We start from the raw sequence: 18,398 nt of genomic DNA, 5'->3' as shown, positions 1-18,398 counted from the left end.
AGCTTTTTGTCAGCGAGATAGTTAAACCGAGCAACGACGAGAGTAGGCACGTGCGGAACAGTGAGCGGCGGCCACTGCTCGGCTACATTGTCGGTGTAAATTTTTAATTAAGCTTTGGTGGCCGGCTGCAAATTGAGCTGCAGCCGGCGCGCCGGCATTCAATGCAGTAAATGCACCGTGCACGCCGTACGTGTCATTTACGAATTAAATTAATTTGTTAGTTCTTATGCGGTGGCCGGGCGAGCCGGGCCGAAATAAATTTACGATAATGCTCATTAGCCGAGCGCGGCGAGCGCCGCGTCGAAAATTAGTCCGGCGGCTGCCAACTACCAGTGCCTGGAAAACCATCGCTCTCGTCGTTCCATCCGTCGATGCGCCAGCGACGCGCCGAAAACGATGCGATTACGCGATTCCCGTTCCGCCAGGAACATCTGTACGGCCGAAGTAAAACTCGACCGATAAAGCGGCTGCGTAGGATTATAAATATTTGATCTGCTTCATTATGCTATCGATTCGCGACGCGGTCGCCGACTCGCGCTCGCACCCGACCTATTATTACAGCTTATTAACGGTGAATCAGAGGAGCCAGCTTTTCAGCCGCACTCGTTTTCGCCGCTCAAGGACTCGGGAATATACGTTTCAATCATTTAACTATTTTCCTATAGAGTGAGATTAGGTTGGGGTTAGATATAGACCGATTTATATCTGTTTGCCATGGAATGATTATATTCGTCTGTCGTCGGTATTTACGGTTAATTAGTAAAGCGGATTCAAAGCAAGATGTATTTCATCTCACGCATTTGCCAAGGGCGTAAAAATCTGCGGATTTTTAGCTCGAGATCGCGCTTTAGGAATGCTGCTTCGAGACTGTTAAATATCCATTTGCGTTTGGTAAATAGGAAAGCTTTCTGAAAAGGATCTGTAATACGAGACACGTCGTTCAGAATCTGTAACGAGCGATCGATATCAGATTCCAGGAATTACGCAATTTTAAGGCAAACAGAACATCCCTCGGGCCAATTAATTGGACCCTTAGCTCCGGAGAAACGTTTGCGTAACCTTTCAATCGTCGTCGATCAAACTATTAATAGGACGTATCGCGATCGTCTCTCTTGATCGGTCATCGAATGATCCGGTCGATCGTGGACAGAGTTGGAGGAGGGTGGGAGGATGCCACCGGAGCGCGAGTGTCTCTCCAATTTCGTGGAAAGAATCGATCATCGCCGGCAGAACAGCGGCGTCAATCTCGTCGAACGATTGGGCCCAAGCTAATTCGATGATGATCGGAGGGAAGCTTGCAACATGAACGCGAATCGAACGACAAACAAGGTAGAACAACGCAATGATGCGGCGGATCGAGAGAGAAAAAGGATGAAAAATCGCAACAGAAGAGGAGACAGAGACAGCGTGCGTAGAGGACAAAGGAAGAGAGAGTTGATTGGAGGAGAGGGGGGGCTCGGTATTGCAGGCTCATCCGCCGGTTACGTTCGATTGGCTGGCAGGGCGGTAGGCCAGCAATTACCTAAATGGTCGGGTAAACAATATCCGTGCGCCGAGTTAAGAGCGGCGGCGGTAGCAGCAACAGCACCAGCACCAGCACCAGCAACAGCACTAGCGGAACACCGTGAACGGGCGACAGTAGCAACGGCAACGGCAGTAGCTGGTTCCTTTATCCGCCGGTCGGTTGGTCGGTCGACCGACCCGTCGACCGGTTGGTCGACTAGCCAACCGTATAGTATTGGTTCTGGTTTACTCTCGTTTCCACCATGAGCCAAACAAAGAATCGCGGACGAAGAGACGAAAGAGCGAACGAGAAAGGAACAGAGTCTCCGTTGTATAATATGTACGCGTCCGTGTATACGTGTACGAGTACAGAAGGAGAGAAGAGAGATAGAGTTGGAGATACCCACCATAGCCAGAACGATTATACTCCCGGCACGATTACTGTACACAACGATCCTGGAGGCGCACCACGCGCCCCGCCCCCGCCGGCGAACACACCAAGATCATCGACAAACCCGGCAGCGTTTCACGATCACGAATACCGAGAGCGAGTAAAGCGTGCAACTCCTCCACACACATTCTCCGGGAAACGTTGAACGATGGCAACGTGCGTGGAGGGAAAAGCGTTCCTCCATCGACAGCGTCGGCGGCGGCGGCGGCGGCAGCGGCGGCGGCGGTGGCGGCGGCGGTGGTGGTTAAATCAAAGACAAACCACTTTAGCCGGTCGGATCGCGGGACGGGCTGAGAGTGGGGTGAGAGTGGGCTGGATAGACGGTAGGAGAGGGAGGAAAGGTAGACTCTGTGTGTACATACCCGAGTATCTGGCGAAAGCTCGCTCGTGGGGCCGCGAAACGTCTGCACGCGGCTCCGTTTCGTGTTCGTGCCCATCCATTCAGTCCCGATGCCGATGTCTGAGTACGTCTTCGTATTCGTGTACGTTCGCGCGCACGTGAACCAACACACGCACGCGCACACCCACACAACACACACATACGAACCAACACTGATCGCTCGTGGTACCCACCACGAACAAGGGGTAGCACGTGTGTGCGCGCAACCCCCGCGGAACGCAGACGTGCACGCCCCTCGAACCATACCGGAATACTCTGGTAAGCCAGCAGGGGTTGGACACGCCTATTCGAGGCGGAACAACACCCCACCAGAGGGTTCGTTGCTTTCCGCTGCGACGACGTTCCTACGACGGTTCTTCGCTACTAATAATACGCCGATATACCACCTATTCAGCCACCATGGCTCTACGTGGAAGTCCCGAGAGCAGATTTTACGGGACGCGTGCGGCTTCTGCCTACCAAAGACACTGCTAATCGCGCGACCGACCACGCTGATCGCTTGGACCCCCGGCGCGACGATACCTCTTTTTTCGCTCCCACACGGTCATCCGTGAACGTCGTTGGTGTCCCTCGCGGTGCGCGGGCCAGTTCGGTGAACAAACTCGAGGCGTGATACTAACCGGAGCCGTCGGTGTATTTCGCGTAAGGATCGGGAACGGTGTGTAAAACGACAGTTGATGAATTAGTGATGATCCACCTGGGAAAGTAGAATGTGATATTATCGTCGTCGGTGTAAGTGATGCCTCGAAGAATCAGGATGTTGCACGCTGTTTGAAAGATCGACGCGGATGTGCACGTAAACAAGCGCCGGGGAAGTGTTTTCTAGCAACGAGACGGAATGGAGGATCGAGAGGTAAGGTAAAGAGGAATAACCGCGAGGGTTATGTGGAGGATGCAGGAAGGCAGGACCGTGTCGCCTTTAGGACCGGTCGTCCTACCGCGGGAGGAAGCGGATATGCGTGCCGGGCTCTCGCTACCGCCTCAAGAAAGGAGGCACGTGTTGCTCCACGTACGCACCAGCGAGCCTTTTGTGCACTACGACAACGTGCGTCAGCAACACTCGCCGTCGACCTCGCCGATCCTGCGATCCGTCGACAAGGATCAGTTCCACGAGATGGACGCGTCATCGGCCAGGGAGAAGAGGATAGACACCGAAGTCGAGGAAGAGGAGGAGCAAGACGAGGAGGAAGAGGAAGACGGGGAACACGAGAGGAATGTTTCCGTCAGGAGAAATATCGTCGAGGACGAAGAAGACGACGAGGAACAAGAGGAAGAGGAAGAGGAAGTGCATCCTGGAAATAGAAACGGAAGCTATCAGGAGGACGAGGAAGTAGAAGTGGACGTTTGTCGAGACGAAGTGGACGAAAGCAACCCCAGTAGCCCGGTAGATTTAACAGCTCCTTCGTCCAGGGGCGGCGGATCTGATCAGTTCCTTAACCCGTTCGCGAATCGAGGCGTGCATCCTTTCTCGTGTGTTCAGACTGGCGGACAAACCACTGGCCACGGGGCTCCTGTGTACATATCCGCGCATGCCGCCGCTGCTTCCACGGTGATGACTGTCTGTACATCCGGAAACGCAGCCCGAACGACGGGCACGTCGACCGGCAGCATCACCACGACTGCCAGCACCGTACAGGCGAACAAACGATGCCTGGCATTCTCCGTAGAGAATATCCTGGACCCGAACAAGTTCACCGGCGGACGCGTCGTTCACAATCGCGTTCAGCACCGACGACATCGGCGGGCCGACAGCGTGCACGAAGGTGATTAATTATCCGCTTTAGGATCTCCATTCGGGCTGGATATTTACGTTTTCTTTGACGTTCGTGGATAAAGAATAAGAAAAGCTGTAACATTGTTTTGTCGTTGTGCGATAATCGGTATGCTTGGAAAATATATTGTCGCTGCTAGTACGGAAAATTAAGAGGGAGATTTGATTCGTTTAAATGGAGTTGACGAATATTGGTCGTCACGAATATCGTCTACGCGACAATGACGATACGCCAGTCTATCACAGATACAATATACCGTCATCGTCTTCCATAAATTTCGTCTGAAAGATCGTCGCGACCGATTAATTGGAAAGAATCTGTCGCGTTCGAGTGACTCGCAAAGTCTCCTAATCTCCGGTGGCTTTTTCTCCGCGAAGCTGCATGTTTATTACTTCCTCCTTACTCGAACGGGTCTTCCTCGCCTTGTAACCGTTCGCCAAAACATGGCCCAGCGGGCGCTCTTTTTTCTTCGAGCGACATATGGACCTCGTCTCCCGCGAGATCCCATGATCTTGAAAGTGATTTTTTCGTCTTCGTAAACCGGGTACATCTTTCCTCCTCATCACCGAACCTCGTGACGCGTGCTGTCTCGCTTCTTCCTCGTTCTAACTTTAGACGCTAGAAGGATAGCTTGTTCTCCATGCGTCTTGCAATTTCGCTCGTTTCAGAGTTATTTGCGTGTACGGGGATTCCGACAAAAGTGATGATGTAGACGCCTTACTGGGAACACGGGAACCAGACCGGTCAAACGTCGCGCAGTTAATGCAGAGGCAACGTTAGAAGAGTCTAATGCCATTCTCGCGCGTCTCGTTCCGTCGTGATCCGCTTAAACGCGTCTCGCGTAGCCTTAAAACCGTTTAATCAGCCACTCGAAGAAAGCAAATTCCATTGTTCGCGTCTAACCTTGATATCGAGCTTAATTCGTCCAAGTTTTGTACCGCTGATCGATTGACAGGTAAAAAATGACCGATAAGTTCTTATTTATAATAAACGCGTCTCGCGTAGCCCCGAAACCATTCGATCGGACGTACAACGAAAGTAAACACCATCCTTGACGTCTAACCACGATATCGAACGTAATTGATGGAAATTTTGTATCACTGATCGATTGATACGAGAATAACGATTAGAAAAAATTCTGATTTATAATAGACAAGAGTGAAACAAGGACGGTAGAAATTGGCACGTTTATTAAATTCTTTCCCACAACAAGCGATCTAATCCGAGCGGGCATCTGCCGCGGAAAGCTTATCTTCTCTCGATGATCGAATTGAGAGTCCGCGCGCGCCGAATCCCAATTTCACAGTTGACTTTCGAATTTAATGGAGTCTGGCGGACAGATAAGAGGAAGAATCCCGGGTACCGATAACGCGGTAGGAGAGGACGAAGAGGGTGAAACGACGTAGAAACAGAGGAAAGGAACTCACCGTTGGCTGATGTAGGGGGTTATAGACGCGGGGAGGGGGTTCGCGAGGGCGGGCTGTCGGAGCGTGACAAATTGCTCCGCTAATCTGCGTTAACCAGTCCTTGAACCCCATCATTATCGTCCCTTTATCCCGGTACGGGACACTGGCTGCAAACGAAATCAACCGACGCTGTGGACCGCATGCGTCTTCGACCTCCGAAAATCGGAAAAAACGATCCGATGGACGCGAAGAAAAGTCTGTGGATGGACGATGAGAGGAGAGAACGGTATAACGAAAGGGCGAGACGATTCCTTGGAGGATCGATCGTGGCGATGAAATCGGGATTACACGATTCTCAGGCCATCCATCTTCCAGGGTGGTCAGGCTACCCATTAAAAGTGCATCAGAGCCAGCCGGCCGATCGGTGAAATCCGTTTCGACTGCTGCTAGCGGCGAACGGTGTCCGCCCCCACGGTAAATCCGGCGACGGAATAATATCGTCGGTTGTTATGATAATCGCGCAGCATCGCGGCGTATCGCGTCGCATCGCGCCAAGCCGCCCAGAAAATTGGCTCTTCTGCATCATAATGACTTCTCTCTCTCCCTCGTTCCCTCATCGTCCCCGCGTTTCATCCCGCCACACTACGCCCTATCCCCCTTTTGCACATGCCACCGATCGTCGTCGGAGAAGTTCTCTCTCCCCCTCTCTCTCTCTCTCTCTCTCTCTCTCTCTCTCTCTCTCTCTCTCTCTCTCTCTATCACCCCCTCGAAAGACTCAGCGATTCGAAGTCTCCTGGATTTTCCGCTAGATTTCTAGAAAAATTGTAATTACCGGCCGCTACCTCGACGTTAGATACCGTTAAACGCCACTTCTTGTGTTTTTCTTATCGAGACCGGCTAGATGGTATCGTCGCCGCTCGTTAAGAGACCGATTCCACTGTTGTACCGGTCGAGCCATTGTTCCTAGACTGCGGACGCGTCGCATTGTTCCTACACGGGGAAATAATATGATAATTGCTCGTATTTTCCCGCTACCTCCTCGCGATAAGGATAACGCGTGCGAAATTTGTGGCCACTTCAAAATAAGAAAGTACAAGCTCCTTCGTAATGGTCGGGGAGGGTCGTTGGAAGATAAAATTCAGAGAAACGCTTTTTAGACAATGGAGCGTAATATAGTGGACTTGTTCAACGGGAGATAATTAGACCACAGCTAACGAGAACAATCGTGTCGAGCCTGCTGTTTAGATCGTCGCTAACGAAAGCAATTTCGACCCCCTACAGTATCCATCAACACCACCGCGATATTTCCAACCCCACTGATTTTAGACACGTGACCATATGTTTCTAACCTCTGGCTTTGGCTTTTACGAAGCCGTATGTACGAAAAACCGAGATGATTATTCAACTCTTACCATCTATAATCTTGACTGTCGGCTAATAAAACAAACAGCACCGTTCAATCGAATCGATCACGATCAACCAGCTCGTTTATCTTTCCCCGTTGGCTGAGATTCACAGCGATCTCAATATCGTCCGTGGCGTCGAGAACGTTTCTAGGCTTCGATCCAAGAGACACGTCTCGCACGCTCCGCCAACGTCATCATCGGCGGCGATCCGGAGGGGAGTGCGCACATATTCCCAGATCGCCGCGCTCGTTGTCAAACTCTGTCATTGTGCTTAATGAGGAAAACCGAAATAAGTGTTCCTGACTGTGTTGACGTCCCCTGTGCCCCCTTACGGTGCCCCTGGGGAAGCTACAACCCCCGCGATCGGTTCCCCCGTGTTGGACCCGTGATCATGCTTAATGAAGAAGATCTAAACAAGATAAATGGTTTCGAGCGGTGGTACCGCTATAAAAAGTTGATAAACGCGATAAGAGGCGATTCATTATGGATGCGTTCGAACTTAATTGACCGAGACGCTTTATAACGGTATATGTCGGTGTCGCGTACGATCGATTCGACGATCGTCAATTACCAAGATGCATGGAGGATAAGCCGATCGCATGGCACCGAGTTACTGAAAAATTCATCGTCTCGCTTTTTCCCCGAATAATCAGAGAGCAAAGTAACCCGCGAACACTAGATCGGTCAGCATGAAAAACGTAGTAGCACCTGGTGGCCGATGAAAAGAAACGATCGAGGAACAATATAAATTACGCGATTCAATTAGACGCAATCAATCGGAGCGTACACACATATAGGAAGAGAGAAGGAGAAAGGGAGAGTTGTAGCCTGTGGCTCACGGTGTGGAGCTGAAAGATACGAGGCCGGTGGCGGAAATAGGCAAAGAAAGAGGAAGCAAAGGAGGAAAAGAGAGAGATGATAGTCGGTCGGCGGCCTGTACGACGGGGCAAGAACGATCGCGCGTTAACGAGATACAAATCCCATTACGGCGTAAACCTTCTCGATCCGTCGCCCCCTACGGACTTGCAACCCCCAGGCACAGTGCTAGGCTACGGGCTATGGGCCACGAGCCACGCCAATTCGGATAAAGTTCCACCGTCTCGCTCTTTTTCCTTTGCTGCTCTCCGTGTATCTTCCTCTCTTCTCTACCGATACACCCTGTGCTGCTCCTGTCCTCTCCGTTCGTCTCTTTCAATCGCGCGCCACTGCCAACCTCTCTCCTTCTCTGTCTCTGGTTTTATCCGGAAACCTATCCCCACCCTCCTCCCCCAACCTCCCAGGGGCGCCCCAGCCTCCACGGACCAGAGCCAGGGAATATCTGTCCCCGGGACATCTGCGTGCTGATTGAATCTCCAATCTCCTCTCTCATTGAGCGACCGATTGGCCGCTCTTTCTCTTTCCCTCGTTCCAGGCGGCCGGCTGGTCGGTCGCTTCCTCTCTACGAGTTTCGCGCGTTTCGATCGTTCGTCAGCTAGAGAGATCGGTTGGTCGGTCGGTCGGTCGGTTGGTCGGTTGGTCGGTTGGTCGGTTGGTCGGTCTGCCGGTTTGCCCTATCGTCGCTGGGATATCTTGCTTGGAGTACCTTTTCGCGATTACGGTGTCTCGAGCAAACAGAAATTAAATTAAATGCGGCACGATACGCGGGACCAGCTTTTGCGGCCGCACCGACGACACGCTCGTTAAACTGATTGCCGTGGAACGTAGCACGGCCGCGCGTTTCGAACCCTGTGACTGCGGTTCCGCGATAGCGGTGATGGGATGAAAGGGTTCCTACACGAGGTTGGAACTTCGATTTGGTTATACACTCTTTCGCCTATTTTCCGCTCCGATAAATGGAGATCATCTTTTTTTTCATTTTTTCCGTATAATACGGTATCGAATTCGAACGGCGCATCTTCCGCGTCTCGATGTGAGGACAGGGTGTGAAACAACGGCCGGGATCGCGTTACCGCTTTGTCATGGGTAAACCGACACCCGCAGCGCAATTTTATACCCCCCGTGGTGTAATCAATTTTCGTCACACAACACCGTATCGCTTTCCTTGCTACGGCAATCTTCCTCCGCGAGACGTTCCCCGCTGATCTGCTGGTGTTATTGCTATTTTCAGATGGTGACTCGCGGGGCGAGTTCGCCTGCGGCAGCGGCCAGGAGGACGAGGAGGGCACACCGGACACGGGAATGGAGGACATGGACGAGGATCCTGACGAAGAGGACGAGGACGAGGACGTGGAGATGAGGGTGACGGATCAGGAATCCTCGAACGCTGGCCGGGAGAGTAATACCACCGCAACGAGCAACGTTTCATCGTCGAACTGCAAAAAGAGGCAGTCCTCCTCATCCTCGTCGTCGTCCAGCAGCGTGCAAGCGCAGGGTTGCCAAGGTCAAAACCAAACCAGCCAGAATGGAACCAGCGGGAGCGGTGGCACAGGGGGCAAACCTAGAAGAGCCAGGACTGCGTTCACGTACGAACAGCTCGTCGCTCTGGAGAACAAGTTCAAGACCACTAGATACCTGTCTGTCTGCGAACGTCTGAACCTGGCTCTGTCCCTTTCGTTAACGGAGACCCAGGTGAAAATTTGGTTCCAAAATCGGCGAACCAAATGGAAGAAACAGAACCCAGGACTGGACGTGAATAGTCCCACGGTGCCCACCACACCGCCACATCCTCCGCCTTACGCGCCTGCCTTCCTGTTCGCCACGCATCCTCATCAACACCCGCTGCCACACTCGCACACACATCCCCATCCTCACGCCCACGTCCATCATCCGCCGCCCGTGCCACCGCCGCCACCTGGCTATTATCACCCAGCCGCGCCACCTTATCCTCCGACAGGGCCGACGTTCTTCGGTCATCACCTGTCCGCCACCACCGCCACGGCGTCCGGTCCTCCACCCACCTCCACGCCATCCTCCACGGGCTTGGCATTGTCGACGCATCCACATCCGCACACGCATCCGCACGCGTAGCGAACTCGACAATCCATTGCGCGGACGTCGTCTTCGCCTTCGTAGTCGTCGAGGTGTGTGCTGGTTGATTCGACGTTGAGGTCTTGAGAAGTGCAGATTGTCGATGAGGAGAAGAGAGAGAATGTGATTGGTATGAAAGAGAGAATATTGTTATATATATATATATATACGTTTGAGTATCGATGGCGTTGCGGCGCATGGTGTAGATGGATATTTGGATAAAATAAAGAAGGACGGGGGTGAAGAGACTGCGTTTGGTAGGTGAACGTAAGAAGGTGGAACATGTAAGATGGTGTATGATAGAGGTTTGCGAGTCGCTTTAATTACGTCAACCAAGTGTCTCCTGCGGATTTTGATTCTAGCTTCGTTATTTGTAGATATGTCTTACGTTATGTCCTGAGTGTCAAATTCGTCGAGATCTGCACGAGACACTGTTATATAAATGTATATACCGTGGCGAGAGAGACCACCAATTCCGTTCTTCACCTCCGGGCAGCACCATCGAGGACTCGAACTAAAGGAAATACGCTCTCTGGCTCGTGAAAGTAAAAGTCCGTAGGTTCGAACTCGGATATTTCGTCCGTAGTTTCCACTTCGTGTCCGTTGATCGTCGCACGTGGGACGTTCTCGATAGGGTAATCGGTTTACGCGGGGTGAAGTGCGGAAAACGAGCATATCTCTTGGAGGATATTGTCGGGTCGTTTAAAATTCGTCAGCATGCGAGAGAGAGGGGAATCCGTCGACCAAGCGGTAAGATAAATACGCGGTGATACGCGGCCGAAGAATAACAGGCGCTCGATTACAGCTCCGCGCGTAAACCGCCCCCGTTCCCACCCCTTTTGGCTCGGGTATAATTAAAAAATTAAACGAACGGAGCAGCGAGCATCGGCTTATTTCGCATTTCGACGCCGATACTCGCGATGACGTTTGTATACGGGCAACGATGACTGTGAAACGTGAGTGTAACCAGAGAAACGAAGACAGAGCGAAAAAACAAATGAGAAAGGGGGGAAACGTGAAATTAAAGAGCTGGAATCAAAGCTGTACTTCTCGTCGAGCGGAAACGCGCGAGCCTCGTCGTTTTTTTTTTTTTTTTTTCGCCACCTTCGTTGTAACATATGTCCGTTGGTCGCAGCAAATGAGAGGCCCGCCTCCCCTTTCCGTTTTAAAAACGAAGTAAACTTCATCAAGGGATTGCGAAAAAACGATGAAGAAGATGAAAAGAAAGGAGTAAACGCCGGTAGCTGTAAGGTGTGCGTGAGAGTAAACGGAAGAGAAACGGTTGGCTGGGTGTGTCTGTTGCACGTCGCGAATGGATGAGCGCGAAAGGATTTAGCGAGCAAATTTTTTGTGCTGAACTGCAAAAAACTGAACCACGTCGGAACGCAGTGGAACGTTCCTGTGTAAAATAAAATACCGTACGTTACACTCGTAAGCCTTTGCCAGTAAATACACGCAGATTATCCCATACAGCATACGCGCAGCACCAACGAAAGATCGATCACGTCTGTACTCGATACAGGTGCAACTGCAAATCGAGCATACTTTGTCTATTATGTGTTCCCATTTTCAATGATCCTGTAGAACCATTGTTATCACGAATCTTCATCTAAGTTTGACTATTATACATCCTCGATTTCAGTTATTCTATAGAACCATCGTTGTCACGAAATTCACGAATTCTACATTCCGTTTACGTGTACTTTACGTATTGCTCCAATTTTCCATTACTCTACGCGACTCGTCATTACAAAGTTCTCGAACTCTATATTTCTCTTATTTTCGCTCGACTATGTCCTTCCATCCTCCAACCTCTTGAATAATTTTCCTTCGTGAGAAACTACGTATCCCGAAGGTTTTCGTACTTTCGTATAAAACAACTAACATCTCTCGAACCATTCTAAAGTAATTTTTAATCAATTTCGTGGGACCGAAATACTAATCGTCCCTCGGGTCGGACAGATTCCGTCCGCTTTTTCTCGATCAACCCTCGTTGCGAGGATAATCGTTTAAACGGTGTTACACGTACAGCCAACATTTTCGTAAGAAATGGAAAGACGACGAACAAGAGGAGAACGCTAAGTGAGTCGAGCCATTAGAACCGGATGGAAGAAGAATATTCAACGCTTTGAGCGGTTACTCGTCCAAACTCATCCAGCCTTCCACGCATGGCTCGTGATATACAGCGTTGGTTTGTTGTCGCCCATCCTCAAGGCAGCCACGTTCAATTGACGGAAAATCGCTCGCGCCTTGCTTTGGTGCCGAAATTAGAAGACACGAGGCGGAGCTCTGATTTGGTCCGCGGTAAAGACGCGAATATAGACTGCCTGTGGGACAATGGCGGACCATTGGCACACAGAAATCAGTATCTTTATGAATCAGCACAGTGATTCGCTTGTATCGTTTTCTTCTTTTACACTACTTTCTATAACGCGTTTGCTTACACATTCGAGGTCAGTCTGGTTAATTTGAAATCGATGAAGTACCACATGGATCTTGAAACTAAAATTTTATAACTATTCGATTTACAAGAAGTTATCAAAAATCATCACACAAAAAAGGGATAATAGAGGAAAATTGTAGGAAAATAAATTTAGGTAAAAGATGAATATGAATATAAACTATCGTTAAAACTTTGAAACATACTAACTCTAAAAATCGTTTTGTAACGAGACACCGGTTTTAAATGGTTTAAATGAAACGTCAAAATTACGGACAGCGGAAAGTTTCATTGACACAAAGCCAAACGCACAGTGTCACGTTCGAAGAACGATCTGCGTCTAGCAATTGAAAAATAGCTGTTTGTCGATGAACGGCTAATATATCATTGGAAGCGTTATATCTCTAACGCCTATTAGTCATCCAAGTTAATGCAAATGATATTTTGAATGGTCGGTGTATGCTGGCCCAATGGAATTTTTCCACAGAACCATCGTCGACAGCGTGAAATATTTTTATCCATCGTTCGTGGCCGCGGCAACATACGCGTGCAAATCAATCCAGAACACTACACGTCGGCGGCAGAAGTCATTGTAATCCCAAATACGAATCAATCGGTGTTCGTATTACAGGAATCAGTGAAAAATCGGGGGTAGCGAAAATTAGCCTTATCAGACTCACGGTCCGTTCAACCGGAGACAATGAAAAAGGCCACATTCCCCACGCCTCGGTCCTTCGTTTCAGGCCTTCGTTGCTTTATCTCGACCCTTCGAAACGACGGTGTTATCAAGCCAGCAGCCGGGAGGAAGTTAGATCGACGCGAATCGTAATGCGAAAGGAGAGACGAAAAGAAAGTGGCCGTGGGTTAAGGGAAGATGATCCGAGAGGGTAGGTGAAGGCCGATGGAAGAGAACAGAAGAGGCGGCTGTCGCTCGGCCGCCGGACGATTCTCTCGAATTAATTCTTAGGGGTGGATTTGGAAAGGGGCTGCCACCGCTGCCGCCGCCTGTAAGGGGTGTGAGTGGAGCGAGTGGACCGTGAAATAACCAACCCCCGCGCGACACTCGCACACCCCACGTTCCGTAGCCCCGACACAGTGGCGTAACCTCGTCGTCGGATACCTATTCTCCCGTGTATCCTGGCGATTCTTTCTCGAGGACGTTTAACCTCGCAGCCGAGAACATGGATATAGACAGGGGGCGCTAATTAACGATCTGTCTCGGGACTCTTAGTGCCCCCGGACCCGCGTACTTCCGGGCTGCCTGGCTCATTAGCGTCGCGAATTAACGATTGATCGACGCTTTGAACTTAGGGAACAGAGGTGCTACAGGGAGACTGTTTCCTCCATTGGGCTGAATCAAATTTGTTTGTGTAAAACGATACGAAGGTGACGCAAGATAAAGTATCGAACTGCGGGCTGTTCGTTATGAACCATTGCCAACAACGAGTCTAATGGTATTAATCGTCGAAATTTAGATATAAAGGAATGACATCTCTAAATTTCGACACATAGAAAATTAAAAATTGCAGGTTATTTGTTATAATTCGCTTCCACAATTCTTCGTAACAGTTTCTAACAGTATCGAAACGTAAAGAGTGCCACGAGGGAAATACGTTTATTACGTTACTAAGTGTCAACGCTTATCGTAATTATTATAAAACGTTACTAGAAACGATAAAAATGATCTATGACGATTGACCCGCAATTTTGAATCTTGTCTCGTCAAAGAACGTCAAAAATCTGTCAACTGATCGATAGTATCAAAAATTTAGTTTCTTCGTTTCTCGATGTTTTTATCTTATCATTAACTTTATTTGATATTAATGCAGATTTAAATTAACCCAAAAGAGCCATAAAAGAAGCCACAGAAATTTCCTCTTCGTACTTAACTAAAACCAAAGAAAGTCACCTAAATTCTGAGTCTTTGTGGCGGCGCGTTTCCGCTTAAATCCTCCCGGCCGGCTTGTTATCAGCCGCGAGAAATTGCCGTGAAAAGACACGCCGGCGGGTTAGGAAGTCGCTCGGACTAGAGTTACCAATTATCCACGGTCAACCGCCTATTCCCTTTGTCCCCGCCTTCGGTAGCTTCCGGTACACGAGGCGTGCAGCTCCGGCAACGCTTGTACTCCGATCCTCGGGATTCGTGTACGGATTAGCAGTTTGAGGTCGTCGAGTCGCACGCATCGGAAGCAGCAAGGCACGCCACTGCAGTCAGCCTGCTCCACTTAAGCGTGTAATAGCTCAATAGCTGTCGTTCCCGTGTCTGCGAATACGACGAGGGTCACCATTGCGCGTGTACAAGCTCTGCCTGTATTTATAGACTCGCCTCCGACCGAAATACTTGCCCGAAAATGATGTTCTGTGCCCACGAGTGTCCTTCGTTCTTGCGAGACGTTTCGCAGAATCAGAGACGTTGCTCCCGTTAATTGGTCCCGTCAGTTTGACACGTTGACTATCATTGTAATAATAATATCAGAGAAAAAGGGTAACGCAAATACGATATAATATTTTGATAAAATTAAACGTTATGGCGAACTATATCTCTGTCTATTACGACTCGCAGGGCAAAATATATAAAATTCGCGGCAACCAATGAACGTGTTAACGAGACTGTCCTGCCTTGTACAACCGTGAAATAAGAATCGACGAAAGGGGTGTTTCGATTGGAATCTGTTAACTGAGTGATCGATCGAGGTAAACCTCCCATCGTACGAAACGTAGAAAAATTGGATTTTAAATGATGAATTTTTGTTTCAAGTTTCATACGAATTTCGTGTGAAAGAATTGATAACATTTACAGAATGAAGGCAGATCTTTGTTAACGAAAGCGGAGTTGGTAAACAAGCTGGAGTAAGGATACAATTGAGCAATATTTTCGCAGCATCCCTTGGCCGCGGAGGGGACGAGAGATAAAGTCGGTTCTTACGGCGGCGGCTCGATTCCGGGCTGTCGTAGTTAAATCGGATAGCAGGACCGTAGACGAACAAAAGCCTCCGCGAATCGATCGATTGGCTGCGAGCCGTTATCTTTCGCGTCCGCGCTTCTCTCTTTCCTTGTTCAACTCGCGCCGCTGTTTCCCGCCGCGATGTGGACGCGTCTCGCTTGTCTCGCGCTAGTGGAACGGAATCACCGAGGATTATGACGTTGCCAGTCAATCTTTTCTTCTCGAGACTCATTCACGAAGCTTCGCCGTGATTTCATGTAGCACGAATTACCGGATACTGTTTAATCCCTGAATACTGCAACGTAGAATTTCGCGAGGGCAATTTTACTACCGTCATATGTTGACGTAAGTAAATTTGTCAATATTTTGGTTCTGTATCGGTTAACTATTAAATGAATTAAATTGAAGAATTGATTGAAGATTAGCAATTGTATGTGGAAAAGGAAGAATGATTCCACAAAGATGGTGTAGTAATGACAAGCATGGTAGGGATGAAGAGAAAGAAGGAAACAAATAGAATGAATAATGAGATGAAGGAAATAAGAAAAAAGAGAGGATTAAAGGGAAAGGGAGAAAGGATAAGAAAGAAACGGAATGCTTAGTATCTATTAATGCCCTGTCATTTACGACACAAAATAACTCGATACCTAGCTAATTTAGAATTTTTATCACCCCGTATCCGTCTCTAAATCTATTTTACAATAATTCAAACAAGATCTTTGACCCCTGCCGTTTCTAAACTTCTTACAAAAACCATTAGAACATTTTAAACTATTCCTATAACGATAAAGTCAATCAATACTAACAGTTACTGTAGACGTTTAATCAAAGGAGTCGTCTTCAACAAGAACGATTTAAGTAAAGGTATGGTTCCGGTATGACCATTATCCTTTCAAGAATTTTACTTGCCAACGAGACCGAACCTCGGTGGTCTAACCAAGATCATCTTGATTCACTTATAATCACGAATACGCTCAATAATAACCGATACTTACAGTCACGTGATTCAACTTACCGCACTTATTGCTACGAGTTCACCACAAATTACCCATCCCCGTTCAATTACCATCGACATCGGAGCAAGTCGATCTAATCCTCGAGCGACAGCGTCGATTGATTTCCAGCCGAATGGAAAGACAGGCTGCCGCGAACGAAGCGAAGCAAAAGGGGCGGAAGAGGAAGGGGGAGGGTGGCGGTCGGAGTTTCGACAAAAACTGCCTGACGAAAATTGGCGAAACCGGCGCGGTGGCGGCGCGCGTGCAACCATCCACATGCACTTTCACCTTAGCGATCGGCGGAGTGTGTCGGTGAACGTGGTGGCTGCCGTATCTGCCTGCACGCATACACACGCACACGCGGCAAGCAGACTCATACACACGCAGCCGGGAGAACGGAATTCGGTTCGACCTCAACAGTGCAAACAGAAGCATTGATTTCACCGCTTTCAAACACCCCCTAGCAAAGCGTCAGTCGCTCGGGGTGGTCCCCGTCCGCGTATACGTGTACATGAGAGACCTGCGCGTTCGGACGCGACACTGGTGTGCGTGTGCAAGCCGACGAGGAGCAGGACGATCGCCCGCTCCTTGTCGCCGATGCGGTTCTAATAATAATGCTAATTGAAATCAGCACCGCCGCGAAAATCGACGCTGCAGCCCTTCGCGTTTCCACGCTCGAATTCCGAACACCTCGAATCACTCGGCCGTCTTTTCGATCTACGGTATGCTATGCGATTCCAATAGCTTCTTATGGATCTCCGTTGAGACACTAATATCAGAATCCGTCTACAGAAAGGATATTCGTAGAACGAGAAATACATTCTGAATCGTTCGACTGAGCCTGATCATGCGTAATCAACGAGATGAAGAGTTTCTCAAGTACAGTCCGATGTTTCGCGTAAAGACCTCGACCCAAGGCATACCAGTCTGAATCTCTGAAATTGCTTTCTAACTGAATTATCACCCCACTATCAAAAGAAAACTTTACAACCAGCTGTATCGACTTTTCTCGCCAAGAAACCAAATTAATTCGGAAATGTATCAAGCCTACCCGAATATATCACGCAAGATCATCCGTAAACCGAGAGATACCGATCCAAATCCTCGATATTCGTCTCTAATTAGATCGACATCCGTTCCAATCCACCACCATCAAATTCAACCTATTTCCAAAAGAAGCATCGTCGTGCATCGAGGACGTCGACGAGCCTCGGCCAGAGGAACAATGAGCCACGTCCAGGCAACTCGTGCTCTCTGGGCGACCCTCCGCGCGCACACCTTCCCGCGAAGAAGAGAGCAGTCAGGGTGGCAATAACCCGGCAGCCGAGGGGATGTGGGTTCCAGCTCGGATAGTTGAGTGCCGGCGGGAGGGGTGGTGGAGGGTGGCCCGGGGGAAGGGGCGGCGAAGCGAACGTTTAATAAAAGATGCGCAGAGATAGCGCCATTACCCCGGCTTGCATTATTTACCGGTGCGAGGCAACTCTCTGGCCGCGTTCCGCCGCAGTCGCGGCGTTAGGTAGGCGTGTCGTGTCCAAGTGTGTGTGTACACGGGCTTCGTTCGCCCGTGTACGAACGCCACGACGACGCCAAATGCACGTACATACCTGCCGCCGTGTTCATCTACACCCGCCTCGTGGCGTCGTCTTGGTTACACAGACGAAGAATGGGGACGATCGCCGCGATGGAGATCGTTGCAACGATCGCTGATTTTGTATGATGATACCGTTCTGAAAGTATAAGGGATGTTTAGAGAGGAAAAAAAAAGAGGCTGTGTCGATGGTTCTGAAATATGTATGTCGAAGGGTGGTTTATTTTTGGGTGCAACTATTCCCGAGCATTTGGCAGATTGTTGATTTTCCTGGATGTGGTACATGACCTCCGATTCTACGAACTGTTGGAGAGTTTATCGAGACCCTTGCGAGGGAAGACAACTCTGGAGAATTGGGGTGATTCAATGAATGAGTTATTATCGTTATTAACGACAGAATACTAGATCGATGCCTTTCTTGGGGATATAATTGACAATAGAGGAGAAATTTTCTTACGATAGGAACAGGATCGGATGCTTCTTCGAAGCGTGTATGACGTTTTTAGACGTTCCTCTAACGAAAGAA

At 49.4% G+C, this 18,398-nt stretch overlaps 1 protein-coding gene across 1 annotated transcript; it reads left to right on the top strand.

Annotated features, from left to right (window-relative positions):
* The first annotated feature begins 2,753 nt into the window (after positions 1-2,753).
* LOC138183881 (NK1 transcription factor-related protein 1) lies at positions 2,754-11,340 on the top strand. The gene is made up of 2 exons (XM_069121352.1): positions 2,754-4,117; positions 9,046-11,340. The coding sequence occupies exons 1-2, from the start codon at positions 3,238-3,240 to the stop codon at positions 9,903-9,905; spliced, it is 1,740 nt and encodes a 579-aa protein (XP_068977453.1). The 5' UTR covers positions 2,754-3,237; the 3' UTR covers positions 9,906-11,340.
* Positions 11,341-18,398: the final 7,058 nt, after the last annotated feature.

This window comes from Bombus flavifrons, chromosome 10, assembly GCF_040668555.2.
Source record: "Bombus flavifrons isolate JBK064 chromosome 10, iyBomFlav1_principal, whole genome shotgun sequence".
Lineage (NCBI taxonomy): Eukaryota > Metazoa > Arthropoda > Insecta > Hymenoptera > Apidae > Bombus > Bombus flavifrons.
Note: the sequence above shows the minus strand (reverse complement) of the source record. Positions and strands in the feature narration are given on the sequence as shown.